The 14,522-nt window shown below is 39.4% G+C and overlaps 1 protein-coding gene across 1 annotated transcript in view; it reads right to left on the bottom strand.

Annotated features, from left to right (window-relative positions):
• GNAI2 (G protein subunit alpha i2) overlaps positions 1-9,129 on the bottom strand; it is a 126,669-nt gene extending 117,540 nt beyond the window's left edge. The window contains exon 1 of the mRNA XM_083351723.1: positions 8,721-9,129. Coding sequence (XP_083207849.1) covers positions 8,721-8,838 — 118 coding nt within the window. The 5' untranslated portion in view covers positions 8,839-9,129. The remainder of the gene's footprint in view (positions 1-8,720) is intronic.
• Between the last annotated feature and the right edge of the window lie 5,393 nt (positions 9,130-14,522).

The following is a 14,522-nucleotide window of genomic DNA, read 5'->3' as shown; positions in this document are numbered from 1 at the left end:
ATCAAGTATATTAATTGACTGACACTGTACATATATATTCATAGTGGTAGTCTCACAATGCAAAAAATGTTTATAATATGGTGTACTCAAAATTTGGGGAACTGTGATTTTTTTTAATCAACTGAATTACTAAGTGGTATTTTATTGCCAGCAGAATTCTCTCTTCAGCTATCAAGATATTTCACAGAATTCATCAAAGACATTCTTAATCTCCTCTTATTTGTCATTTGATACTTAAAGCTAGTCAGTTTTAAATATATGTAAGAGGCATCTGCATTGTTTAAAAGTATGAAAGGGCAATTAAAGCATCTCTTTATAATTTGATAAAGATACTTTAGTAGGAAATAAAACTCCCAAAACATTGTTAATATGTGCTTTGAATTATTCTAAGTCTACTGTATATTTTATAAATAATTAAAGAATATGGCACCACTTAAAGCACAACAAATAGGCAGAAAATCCTTAGAATTTTCCTTTCAATCACTTTCTCATTCAGTAAACTTCGAAACATTAAAAAAAAGGGGGGGGACAGATCCAGGAAACTACAGACCAATCAGTCTGACATCAATACCTGGGAAGATTCTGGAAAAGATATTCAAACAACAGATCTGCAAACACCTAGAAGCAAGGAAATTTATAACCATAAACCTACATGTGTTTGTCAAAAACAGATCATGCCAAAAAAAATTATTTCATTCTTCAACTACGTGACTAAATTAGTGGATCAACAAAATGCAGTGGACATAATATACTTAGATTTCAGTAAAGCATTTGATAATTTAGAACACAACCTACTTCTTGGCAAGCTAGAATAATGTGGAATAGACAGCATTACCACCAGATGGGTTTCTAATTGGCTGACAAATCGTACTCAACAAGTAATCCTCAACAGAACAGTATTCACATGGAGGGAAGTAAGTAGTGGGGTACCCCAATGTTGCATTTTAAGCCCAGTATTCTTCAATATCTTTATAAACAAGATGAGAAAATAGAAGGGGAAATCATCAAATTTGCAGCCAACACCCCAGAAGACAAGTTCAAGATCCAAAAAAATCTTGACTGACTTAAACACTGGGCCCTATCTAGTTTTACACTCAGGCAAAAAAAAAAAAACATAGGTACAGACTAGGTAAAACTTGGCTTAATGCCAGTAAACTATGAGAAGGATTGGAATCCTAGTGGACACTCACTTAAATATGAGCCAACAGTGTGCCACAGCAGTCAAAAAAACCAATGCAATTCTAGGCTACACTAACAGAGGGATAGAATCAAGATCATCTGTCCTCCAATTCATGCATGCATGTAAGGGTTTTCTGTAGTTGATATTGGTAATCAACCAAATTGCAGTTAGACAACAGTGAAAATGATGTACAATAACCTGACTCCTATGCCAAAGAACTGACCAATGAAGACCTTATGGAACTAGAGTAGTCTTCTTGTGGAAGAAGTCTGGGGGGACCTAAAAACTATAGAACTGAAGAGGTTTTTGACAAAAGAGCTGAAGCCTTTTGTCTCACTGAAGGAGGAATGGCAAAGTTAGAGGAGCAAGATCTTAACACAGAGAGTTACACTAAAGTTTACTGTACAGTTAGCAAGGGCCTCAGATACTACAGGGCCATTTATGATGAGAAAAAGAAAAGTTCCGTATAAGCCTTCAGAATAACAGAGTTGGAAGGGACTTTGGAGGTCTTCTGGTTCAACCCTATACCATTTAAAACTCCAGAAGATAGGCTTAAGATACAGAAGGATCTGGACAGACTCGAACACTGGGCACTATCTAACAAAATGAAATTCAATGGTGAAAAAAGTAAGGTACTACATTTACACAGGAAAAATCAAATGCACAGGTATAGTATAGGTGGTACCTTGCTCAATAGTAGTAACTGTGAAAGGGATCTCGGAGTCCTAGTAGACAATCACTTCAATATGAGCCAGCAGTGTGCTGCAGCTGCCAAAAAAGCCAACACAGTGCTAGGCTGCATTAACAGAGGGATAGAATCAAGATCAAGTGAAGTACTAATACCACTTTACAATGCCTTGGTAAGGCCACACCTGGAATACTGCATCCAGTTTTGGTCACCACAATGTAAAAAAGATGTCGAGACTCTAGAAAGGGTACAGAGAAGAGCAACAAAGATGATTAGGGGGCTGGAGGCTAAAACATATAGGGAACGGTTGCTGGAATTGGGTATGTGTAGTTTAACGAAGAGAAGGGTGAGGGGTGACATGATAGCAGTGTTCCAATATCTCAGGGGTTGCCACAAAGAAGAGGGAGTCAAGCTATTCTCCAAAGCACCTGAAAGCAGGACAAGAAGCAACGGATGGAAACTAGTCAAGGAGAGAAGCAACCTAGAACTAAGGAGAAACTTCCTGACAGTTAGAACAATTAACCAGTGGAACAACCTGCCTCCAGAGGAGGTGAATGCTCCAACACTGGAGGTTTTTAAGAAGAGACTGGACAGCCATTTGCCTGAAATGGTATAGGGTTTCCTGCCTGAGCAGGGGGTTGGACTAGATGACCTCCAAGGTCCCTTCCAACCTATTATTATTATATTATTATTATTATAAAACAAGTGGTTATCTAGTCTCTTCTTAAAATCTCCAGTGTTGGAGCACCCACATTCCACTGATCAATTGTTCTAACCCTTAATGCCTAGTTCAAGAAACTGACAACCAAACATAAGTAACTAACAGTCACTTCACCTAAGTTTAATCATGCCTGAAATATAGATATAAATATGTCGGGATATTTAAGTGCTTGCTAATATTCTTTTGGATTTTTTTTAACATCAGTATAACAGTACTCCCCATTTTAGTAACCCTTGCAAAGCCATTGGCAAAGTGCTTAACACTGAAAGTCTTACTTGATTAAACATATATCTTTTACTCGGTTCAATTTGCATCAGAAAACAATTATCTAAGAGAAAGCATTTTTCAGTTTTAGATTATGCACTTCATCACTTTCCATTTTTATAATATTTAATAATAGTCTTTTAGCTGACAAATGTTTAAATAGATTGATTTGATGCTAAGACCCTAGTATTTCTATTGAAACTAGAGAAATTATCTATTCAAAAAAGAAATATATTTCTCCAAGTTCTCTGGTTTAAACAATCTCTAGTTTCAAACAACCTGTGAATTCAGTTCAATTTGCTCATAATGATTAACCATGGTTTAATTTTATGAAAATAATCCAATCTCAAGCCTACCTGTTCCCAACATCAGCAACACTCAAGAAAAAGTGGAAGGATTTGACTTTTTCTTTTACATTAACCTCAACTTGTTGTAATATGTCAAACCAAATGAGTTCTAGTCTCAACTACTGTTGGCAAACAAGCTAATTTCAAAATATAATTTGCAAACCTGGCTGGCTTCAACAAACCACAAATAAAATTAATTACTGTTAAGATGTAAGGCTGAAATGCAGTTAATCAAAACCACCAGCAGAATTGTTTCATTTCATCTCATGCCACATTAAAGAGAGCCAAAGTAGGATATACAAACCCATGGATACTGCAGTTTTTGCTTTGAAAAACAAACCATGTATTTACATTACATGCAAGCACAACATGTAAGAAACAGAATGTGTCCATTTATATGTATTTAGTTTTGCCTATAATTCAATAATTTGTTTTCTTAACTATTTGCATTGGTAAAGCCCACCTGAATAATATTTATATTTTTTGAGAACAAACTGGGAAATAATGTTATTAACACTATGATGGAGAGCTATTTATTTTTGCATTGCAAGCAAGCCCATGCAATTCAGAATTTCAATTTGACATGTAAACTGGTTTTAACATTTAAAATGTCTAAATAATATTAATAAGTATATTTTATAAGGTATAATTTAGTTTTAGGATTTGTTTAACATTTCACTTTTAAACTGCATTTCTGATAAGTTAGCCTAGAAGTGGGTAGTGCATAAGTATTCTAAAATAAATTATATTTTGCAACACTCTTCCTTTTTCACTGTCTGAGAAAAGGCCATGAATATCAATTCAACTCAAATGGTAATAATAATAATAATAATAATAATAATAATAATAATAATAATAATAACAACAACAACAACAACAACAACAACAATAACAAGAAGAAGTTGAAGTTGGAAGGGGCCTTGGAGGTCATCTAGTCCAACCCCCTGGTCAGGCAGGAAACCCTATACCATTTCAGACATTTTATTTTTATATTGTCAGAATTTTATTATTTAAGTTGAGGCTGCTAAGTGGAATTCATCGCTCTCATTTTAATGACAGAAACATCTTTGTACATCAAAAATTGCTAAACCAATTATTTAAAAAGCTGTTAATTCATTCCCAAAGGATACTTTAGATTAAAAGACACAAAAGCAACAGCCCCATGGGGAAAACTGCAAGTTTAAGGTCAGAGATTTTTGAGAGAAAACAAATTCTACATTCTACTAAAAAGTTCACAAAAATCTTTCTGCATGCATAATAGTCAATTTCTATAGAAGCACACATCTGTTTGTGTATTAGGCAGAGAGGGATTTATAGTGTGGTTGAAAAAATTCTCAGTAAAAGCTGTGATAACTCTGAAATATATGGTTTAATGCTGACACATTTCCACTTTCTTTATGCTATCAAAAGAGAAGTGGAAAACTTTCAGATTACTGGACATCTTTTTCAAAATGTCAAACTTTATACTACATAGTATTGAAATGTTTTTAAATTTATGAGCTTTTTCAATAACCTTTAATAAGTAAAAGTGCAGCCAGCCACTGATCAGCCATTTATTAAGAATGGTGGGAAAATTCCTGCACTGGGCAGGGGATTAGACTAGAAGATTCCCAATGTCCCCTTCAATCCTATGATTCTATGAGTTATGCTCAAATAATATATCATTAAAAGTTTTAGGATGTTAATATATAGCACTGCTAGAATTAACTACTGGATTGTAACGCATGTTTAATTTTAAATCTGTTCAAAAATAAAACTATCGCTCATAACTTAACCAAAATCAGCACTCTTTTTCATAGATCCATGCCAATTAAGAAAAAAAAACTAGCCTGAAACTACAATTCAATATAGTTACACATAATGGATTATTTATCTCTATAAGGCACTTACTATGTCTAACTGAAGAAAGCAAAATCTATAGATAGGATTCAAAAGTAAAATTATAGTTTAAAGTGCACTTCAAGCAGAATCAGCTAAGATTTGTAATTTAAGAAGGTATATTATGATCATCTCTGAAAATATACATACATACATATGGTACATACCATTATGCATAAAATAATACAAACCATTTATTAATGAAAGTTATAGAAATAATGATAAATATAATAATGATGAACTTGATTATAGTCAAGATATCGCCTATTTTAGAACTATGCTGTTATTGGGGTATAGACTGCCATCATTTCAAGATTTATTATTATGGAAGTTATTGGGTTTTGCTATAGGCTGAATCATTCAAGATCAGGCTTTTTATTGTATTATTTATCTTTTCAGAGTGGCAATAGCTAATCGTATTCCATGTTTGCAAGCTGAGCACTCCAACCACATTTTTAAAATAAACACAGAATTAGCAGACTAATCAGAAAATTATTTGTCTAACAGAATGTTATTTCACTTAATAAAGGTAAGTCAATCTACAACAGTCCCTTAGCAATCATTCAAACTTAAAAGCAGACCCCCTCCCCCCAAAGATACTTCTGACACAATTTTAAAGTTACAATGGCTACACACAGCCCTGCAATTATGTGATTGCATTTTGGATGCTGGGTAACCGGCTCACCTTTATGGCCATTTGCAGTGTTCCCCAGTCATGCAATTGCAATTTTTGGTGGGTTTTGCCAGTTTCTGTCAAAAACTGCCCATTGTTATCATGGATTCATTTAACAACCATCACATTTGCTTAATAACCACCACAAAAATGTTGTAAAGATAGGTCCAGTCACATGGTGATCCACTTAACAACCATGACTTATGATCATAATTCCAGACTCAATTATCATCATGAGCCAAGGACTTAGGTTCCAATATCACTTCAAAACAAACTTTTTTACAATGCATTTGCCATCAACAAGTCTCTAACGAGTCTCTCTATTCATGTGTCATGATTTTTTTTAATGTCAGTTTGATTATGTAGAAGTGTGGGAGGAAAGAAATGTCTTTGAGAAGACAACCAGCAGAATAGGAGCACAAAAATGCCCTTCCCTTTAAAAGCTGGTATTAAAAAGCATCCTGCTTTGGAAAGCTGGGCCATGACTAGCAACAGCCATATATTTGTCTAATTTAGTCCCTCTGAAAGCTGGGGGTTATTACTACATCATGAAGTTTAATTATTAACCATGTGAATTCCACTTAAAACATATAGAAAAAAATCTGTCATTATGCATGTCAACTCCACCTAGTTTATGATGAGCTAATCATGCCTTCCTAGTCAAGAAACAGCTGGGTCTTTCTTTTATAAGTTTCCCTGTTACCATAACAGAAAAAAAATACTTGTGTCACATGTTATATCAATCCACTCATTCATTTTTGTCCTTTTTCCAGAATTCCTGGCTCTAACCTACATACTCCTGTTCAATGACAGCTATTTTCATGCATGGAAATGAAGTTCACCCAACTATTCAAATGAAGAACTATTGAAAAGTACAAAGAAAGCACAGATGTTTGGCTAAACTTCCTACAGCTTGTGCAATGAGGTTTTCTTTTTTTTTTCCCAGAAAAAAAAGGAAGGAAATGTAAAACAGCAAACTTTTATAAAAGAAACAGCACCAAACCCTATTGACAGCTAAAAGACAGAAAAGTTTAAATTATCTGAACCAAACACAGAACATGTTTGAAATTGGATTCAAGGAAGCAAAATCACAAGCAAGAATTGCAGCTTTCTGAAAGAAATATTCCTTAACATGATGTTGGGGAACAGTAATGTGATTCTTGTTATTGATAAACAACCTGGTGCTATCCATGTATATAATACACCCATGTATATATATACAGGTAGTCCTCAACCTACGAGCACAATTGAGCCCAAAATTTGTTGAGATATTTGTTAAGTGAACTTTGCCCCATTTAATGACTTTTTTTGCCACAGTTTTTTGACTGCAGTTGATAAGTTAGTAATCTGGTTGTTAAGTGAATCTGGCTTCTCCATTGACTTTGCTTGTCTGAAGCTTGTAAAAGAGGATCACATGACCTTGGGACATAACAAAGGTCATAAATATGAATGGTTGCCCAGCATCTGAATTTTGACCATATGATTTTGGGGATGCTACAAAGGTTGTAACTCTGAAAAGAACAATCATAAGTCAGATTTTTTTCAATGCTGTTATAACTTTGAATGTTCACTAAATGAACTGGTGCATGTCGAGGACTACCTGTACATCTACAAGAGTGTGTGGGAGCCTTCGATCACAATATTCAGAGGGCACCAAGTTATTTGTCTTTGCTGGGAAAACTTCTTTCCAATCTGCCATCTTCGAGCTGTGCTTTAACTTACAATTCCCGTCCTCTACAGAGGGACGCTGGGTGAGTAGGATAGGTGGGAATGATACAGCAACAATCCAATAACATTTGGAGACCAGAAAGCTTTGCTTTATAGAGAACAATTGCGGCGGCTTACTCGCCCGTTGAAATTATTCTTTCCCCAAGACAACCACAGGTGGCAGAAAGTAGCAAATGCGGAGCCACCATCAACGGTTATCCATTGATAACGGAAACAAAAAAACGGTGAGGCCTGTGGGAGGAATGCAAAACATACGGGGGCAGGGGAGGGGGTTCAGGGCATATTTTAGGTTGTGGCCTGGCTAAGTTTTTCAGAAGGATCACCCACTCTGAAGGAAAAGCAGCTGAGGACTGGACGTGCCAAGCCAAATTTAGAAACCGAGTAGGCTAAAACAGCGTTTCCCAACCTTAGGAACTTGAAGATGCGTGGACTTCAACTCCCAGAATTCCCCAGCCAGCATAGCTGGCTGGGGAATTCTGGGAGTTGAAGTCCACGCATCTTCAAGTTCCTAAGGTTGGGAAACACTGGGCTAAAAAGAAAGGGGGCAAAAAAAGGTCTCACTGGGGACGTATTTTACAGACCGATTTGGCAGCGTGGCCATGTCAGCTCTCCTGAGAAGCAAATGAGCCCGCGACGAAGGGAGGGAAGCGGGAGGGGGGGGGGGAAACCATGAGGAGCCAAGCTGTTTAGCTTGGGAAAACAAAATGGGATGCTCGGATAGGGCGGGTTGCCCGCCCCCCCCTCCCTGGGCTTGTAACTCTTTGGACGCCGTATAAAACTACCCAGCCCCGGTTCGGGTGGGAGGGAGAGAAAGAGATGGCGCGCGAGGATCCTTCCCCCGCTGCGCCCGAGGCTGGGGTAGGGATATGGCGGCCGCCGAAAAACCAGAGGGCAACCCACTCAGCAGCACGAGACGGATCCGGCCGGAGCAGCGGCAGAAGCGCGGAAAGTCCCTCGAGTAGAGAGGAAGGTAGGGGGCGCAGTCAGGGAGGGAGGTGGCGGAAAGCAGACGTCGGGCACGGAAACCAGGCGGCCAGGGCGTGGGCGCGCTGTCCTCCCCGCTCCGTTGGTTGGGCAGCCAGCCCGGCTGCGCCCCGCTTTTCCTCCCAAGGCAGCGGACAGTGAGGCGAGAGCCCCGCAGACCCAACGCTGGGGCTGGGCGGGCGGGCGCCCGAAGGCGGGGAGGGGTGGGTGGGTGTGGGGAGGGGGAGGGAAGGGCGCTGTCGGGCCGGGGAGCTCACCGAGGAGCAGCAGCTTCACCTCCCGCGCCGCCTTCTCGCCGTCCTCCCGCAGGTTCTTATCGATCATTTTGGACCGCTCGGCGGCCGCTTTGTCTTCGGCGCTCACCGTGCAGCCCATGGCGCCGCTTGGCTCCTGGCCGGCCGGCCGGGCGAAACCGAGGGCGAGCGAAGAAGGGGAAGGCGAGCTCGGGCGGGCTGCCTCGGCACCGCGCTCGAGCCTAGCTGACCAAAAAAGGGTGCGGCGGGTCGTCGCTGCCCCACACGGGCGCCTAAGGCGGCTTCTCCCGTCCCCTCCGGTGCCGGCGCGGCTGGTCGGAGCGTCCGCTGGCTCGGATGTGGGAAGGGCGGGGACCCGGAGGCGGGACCGTTCCGCTCAGCCCCGGCTCGGCTCGGCTCCTCTCTCTCTCTCTCTCTCTCTCTCTCTCCCGCTGAGGAAGGGAGGAAAGAAGGAGGGGGGAAGAAGACGGAGGGCAGTTTGGGCGGGCTTGTCGTCAGCAAGTGGAGAAAAGAAGAGGCGGCCCCAGATACGCAACGGGGAGAGAGAGAGAGGGGGGGGGAGGTGAGCGGAGAGAGGCGAAAAAAGGGGGACGCCCTGCAAGACTGAGCGACGTGGAGGGAGAAGCTGAGGGGCGGGAGGGAGGGCCTGGCGCTAAGAGCGAACCGGCCCTGCCAAGCTGGGGCTGGCCGCCTTCTGAGGACTGGCCGGGGCGGATGGACAAACGCCGTAAGATTTTAGAATCTCAAAAAGACCCGACGGATCGCGGCGAGCGAATTTGGGCAGCCCAGATTTCGGCTGCGGGAGAGACTCCGCTTAAGCGATCGTCTTGATCAGCGTTTCCCAACCTTAGGAACTTGAAGATGCGTGGACTTCAACTCCCAGAATTCCCCAGCCAGCTATGCTGGCTGGGGAATTCTGGGAGTTGAAGTCCACGCATCTTCAAGTTCCTAAGGTTGGGAAACGCTGGGCCTGCCGCTGAAAGCAGCGCCCCCATTTCCCCTGGGTGGGGGGGTTTCTCTCAGAAGTACAAGGGCCGGCCGGAGACGCCCATTGCTTTATTTTTATGTACTGGATTGCACGCATCCGTCAGGAACGTAAAGGGGGAATAATATTGAGACGAGCCCCCTCCGCGGTCGAGTAGACGACGGTGGGGAATATTGCTTCTTTTCAGGACGTGGATGTTGAGAGCACGTTAACCACGACTGCGATGGTGGTTCCGTGCTTTGTTGTGCTGCGTATCACGTGTGGGCAAGCCGTACGGTGAGGGAGCCGAATTGGAAGGATCGCCGTGTTGATGAAATGTCCTCACGGTGAATTTCCTAATCCGACAGGCATCCATGAGTATTAATAGCCGTCATAAAGTATGGTAAATTTCTTGCTTTAAAGTCACTGTCGGCGACGTTTTCTATCGAATTTACTGCATCCAGTGTAGTTTTGGACGCCCAGAATTATCAACCACCATGAGCTTTTTACAATAGTGCCTCTGATCCAGATCCGCTTGCTTTGCTAAACAATATGGTTCACGTGGTAGGAGGAAGTGCAATTAAAGTTTAGGTCAGAGACTGTATGCAATCATTTTCCTGTTTTTCAATATTTATACAGTAATCTTCAACCATGTAAAAATCTAAAAATATATCACAATATGGCTCAATATAACGGGAACAATGTGATGTGCGTTCACATGCACCAAGTTACAATTAACGGCCTTATGATGATCTGTCAGATCAGAATGAAAGAACTTAGCTAAGGAAATATGTTTTATCTATCCTATAGTTCTAAGTTGTACTTCCAGTCAAAATGTAACTTGCCAGAATTTAGGAGAGATCACAGTTTGCCTTTTAAACATAATGGCCTTAATAAAAATATGATTCTGCTGCTGTTTCTTTGGACATAGCTATCTTCCCCACAAAACCTTCTGCAAGATAGCTGCCTCATACATTTGATCAATAAATAAAAATTATTTAAAATTATCTTAAAACTCTTGCTTGACTTAATTTCACATTAGACCACAGCTGTTCCATTCTTTCTCCTGAACTTTTCACAAGGAAAAAAACATCCTGAACAAATAGCTAATGCAAAAGAAGTCTTATTTTCCTGCAAAGAGAATTGGAGTTCCAAAATGGGAATTCTTTGTGCCCGAATGAGAGTGATTCCTTCTCAGCCAGGAACCCCTTTTGTTTGCAAGACCAAATGAGGCCTAGCCTGCACAAAGTGAATGGTAAAAATGTAGATACAATACAGGTAGTCCTTCATTTAGGACCACAACTGGGACCAGAATTTCTGTTGCTAAGCAAAGCAGTTAAGAGAGTCACACGCCCAATTGTATGATCTTTTTTGTCATGGTTATTAAGCACTTCACTCCAGTAAAGTAAATCATGTCATTAAATCAATCCATTGAGTGCTGATTGGGAGCCAGCTAAGAAGGTCACAAATACCAATCAAATGACCCTAGGTTGAGGCAATTTATCATAAATACATGCCGGATGCCAAGCACCTGTATTTTGATCACACAACTGGGGATGCTGCAATGATTATAAGTACTAAGATTTGTTGTCACTTTTTTCAGTGACATAACTTCAAATGGTCACTGAATGGTTACAAGTCAAGGACTATCTGTAGTAGCATTACATTCAAAATTGCAAAGATACCCTTTTGGACTACTGAGCAAACATATTTTAAGACACTGAATCAGGAAACTTGTTTTGCCTGTGGGCACAGTTGAAAGCTTGAGAAAATATGGGTGCTGATAGATGGGATATGGGACAATGAGGGCTTCCCCACACAGAAAATGTTCAAAGCCAGATATTGTGCATTGTATACCACAACTTACAATTTAGCATCTTGTTTGAGCCAAACCAACTATTCCTTAATCAACAAATTATGATTAAATGAACAATATCCTAGCCATGTCTACTTTTCTTAATATGGTGAACAATGGAAATAAAATGACTATATATGAGTTTCAGGGAAGCCTCCCTTAGAACATTTGACAAATGAGTCTATGGAACAAAACGCTGAATTTTTTAGACATTGCTGAAAGAACTTTCCTGTGTGATTTTTTTAAAAATTTACTTCTACAAGTTAATTGTCTTTTTCTACTAATGCTTACATAATCTATTATTTTACTGTAGATGTATTAATAAATTTATCTGATTTTTGTTTTAACCTTTAACTGTTTCTGAAGATTAGGAAAAATATCTACAATAGCAAGATAAAAGAGTCACGCTGATGAGATGTTTGGCCAAATTAATTGTACAAATAAATTAAGCCATAAATCCATTGTCAGTCCTTCAAGGTAGGCCAAACAAGAAATCCAAACCTTGAGTAATAATGCTGCTTTTATTTTAAAATTACGCTGACAGAATCTCACAAGTTTGAAAGCATTTCCTCCCTTCCAACCTTTGCATCCAGAAAACTAGGGAAGGCCCCTCCTGAGATGCTTTCTCCACCCCCAGCCGTCCTTTGACTCACATTTCTCTTATCAGACGTTGTCTAGGTTGAGGGTCTTCCTCCTATCTCCCAATTTATTCTTGCAGCTCATTATATACATTCAGTTGTGAAGTCAATAGGTGAAGGGAGTCACATGTTAAGATTTCACTCTAGGTATACAAGGTTGCATACATAACACATACACATGCTGACAAGTATTGTTATGTTCAATTACTATTTAAATATAATGAAGTAAGAAAAGTGCATCAGATTTTCTTTCCTGAAGCTCTAGTAATACTGCATTAAAACAGCAATATCTGTTTTTGAACTCTTAATATTTTCCCCAACTCTTCTCAGAATCTGTATAGGACTGTGCAGAATGTGAACATACAGTCGATTCTAAAGTTCTGTTTAGACAAACAAAAGATTTGTAGTTAAAATGCTAAAGTTAGCAATTTGCTGAACAAGAGACAAGAAAGGAGGGTAAGCAAGATGGTCAAAGGCCACAACATCTGTAGTTTTGTAATGCTTCTAAAGACACCTGAGCAGGGCAACCAGATCTCTCTGCCTTAAGGTCACAAACGTGGCTTTAATCTCGGGAGGAAGAAAGCATCATCAATTTCTCTAGCTGATGCTTTCTGACATCAGGAAAGTCCCTAAGGGAATGTAATATGGGTCTGTTTATGGTATGCAGGAAAATTTAGATCCACCATGGATCACAAAGGATACGAAAGTTCTTTTTTTTTTAAGTGAAATCTGCTTCTCCTTTACTTCCATGTTATCACTGGTTTGGATAATTTAGAATGACCTGATATAAAATATTCTTTGAGTGGCATCTGAATTACCCTGCCCAGATATCTTAAAGGACCTCCTACAGTTTAAGCAAAATGTCTCTATTTTAATTAAAGTTTCGTTCTCTCATGTTCAGTTTCAGAACCGCTGAAAAATCCTGCTCGTAGCTCTCTCAACAAATGAGAAAAGCTAATGTAGGTTCGAACAAAATCTTCACAGCAATTGCCAGAGTGATCTCAGGCATATTTCCATTACTTAGCCTGATACACAAGATAAATCTGTTATGCACTCTGAACACCTTTAAAAAGTTAGGATAAACATGGGTAATAAATACAGAACTGAGACACACAAGCACCTTGCTGTGGTATAGGTATACCTTGTTAGCTGTAACAGAAAGATCCTTTATTCCAGTAAATATTTCTTTGAAAGATTTGGCACCAGCTGCTGTTTTTATGCTCTGATGGTTGCTTTTTTTATGACTGCTATAATTTTATTATGGTTGTTTTTTATTGCCTTCTGATGATGAACATTATGTTGTTTCATTTGTGTTGTAAACCATCTAGAGTGTAAGGAGAGAGGACAGGGAATTAAATTTTATAATAAAAACCAGGTAGAAGGTCTAAATTATAATTGACTTCATATTGTACCTATCATATAACAGCTTGGAAGATTTATACATAGAAGGAATGTGTGAACAAGTTTATTTTTGGAAAAACCCTGTTACTATTTTCAAATGCTATTGTTCTAAAGGCTGATTTACATAGCCTTATCGAGGAAATTACAACCTCTACCCTGAGAAACTTACATCTAAACTAAGTCTTCAAATAAAGCAGAAAAGAAAAGGGATATTCAAAGATAATAAAAGATTATTGTTGTTTCACGTTGCTTGTTTAATAAGGTTTCCTTGGAAAAAATCTTTCCTACTGTAGCACCAGAGTCTCCCAAAGTCTGCTTTTGTAAATCTCAGAACCTTAAATGATTGGTAAAGCAGGATGGGCTCAGCTGAACATGGGCAGGGTGAATATCAAGGTGGAATTCTTTTCCATACAAATGCAGTATCTTTGAGCCCAATTCAATTAAAAATATTTACTATTACCAGGGATTATAGATTAATCAAGACCAGTTTGTTTATTTAAATGACTCTGATGGCTGCCCAGCTTAAAACACACAGCTTGGTGACTCACAGCAATAATAAAAACTAAAAATAGCATTAAAAACAATAAAACTAAAACCTGGCACCTCTGTCATTCTTCTCCAACACATCTAGCAAAACTATAGGAGAAGAGCCTATTACAGTATGTGAATATTCATATTTGGTGCAAAAGCCAAGAAAAACTATACTTCGATAATCTGTGATCATCCCTTGAAACTCTGAGAGTTTATAGCATTTCAGAACAGTTAGACCCTTCAGGAATATTTTGTCCCAACCTATAATGTTGCATTCTATTATTTATTTTCTATTTGGTTACATTTTGGTTTGGACAAGAAGTAGGTGATTGCTTCATTCAATCCCAAAGCTTAGCAACAAAGCGATTTCCTAAGGAGGGAACAGGAAAGTCTAAAACTGTGTATCCATGCACCTT

The sequence above is a fragment of the Vipera ursinii genome (genome assembly GCF_947247035.1).
Source record: "Vipera ursinii genome assembly, chromosome: 2".
Taxonomy (NCBI): domain Eukaryota; kingdom Metazoa; phylum Chordata; class Lepidosauria; order Squamata; family Viperidae; genus Vipera; species Vipera ursinii.
This window is presented reverse-complemented; position numbering and strand designations above follow the sequence as displayed.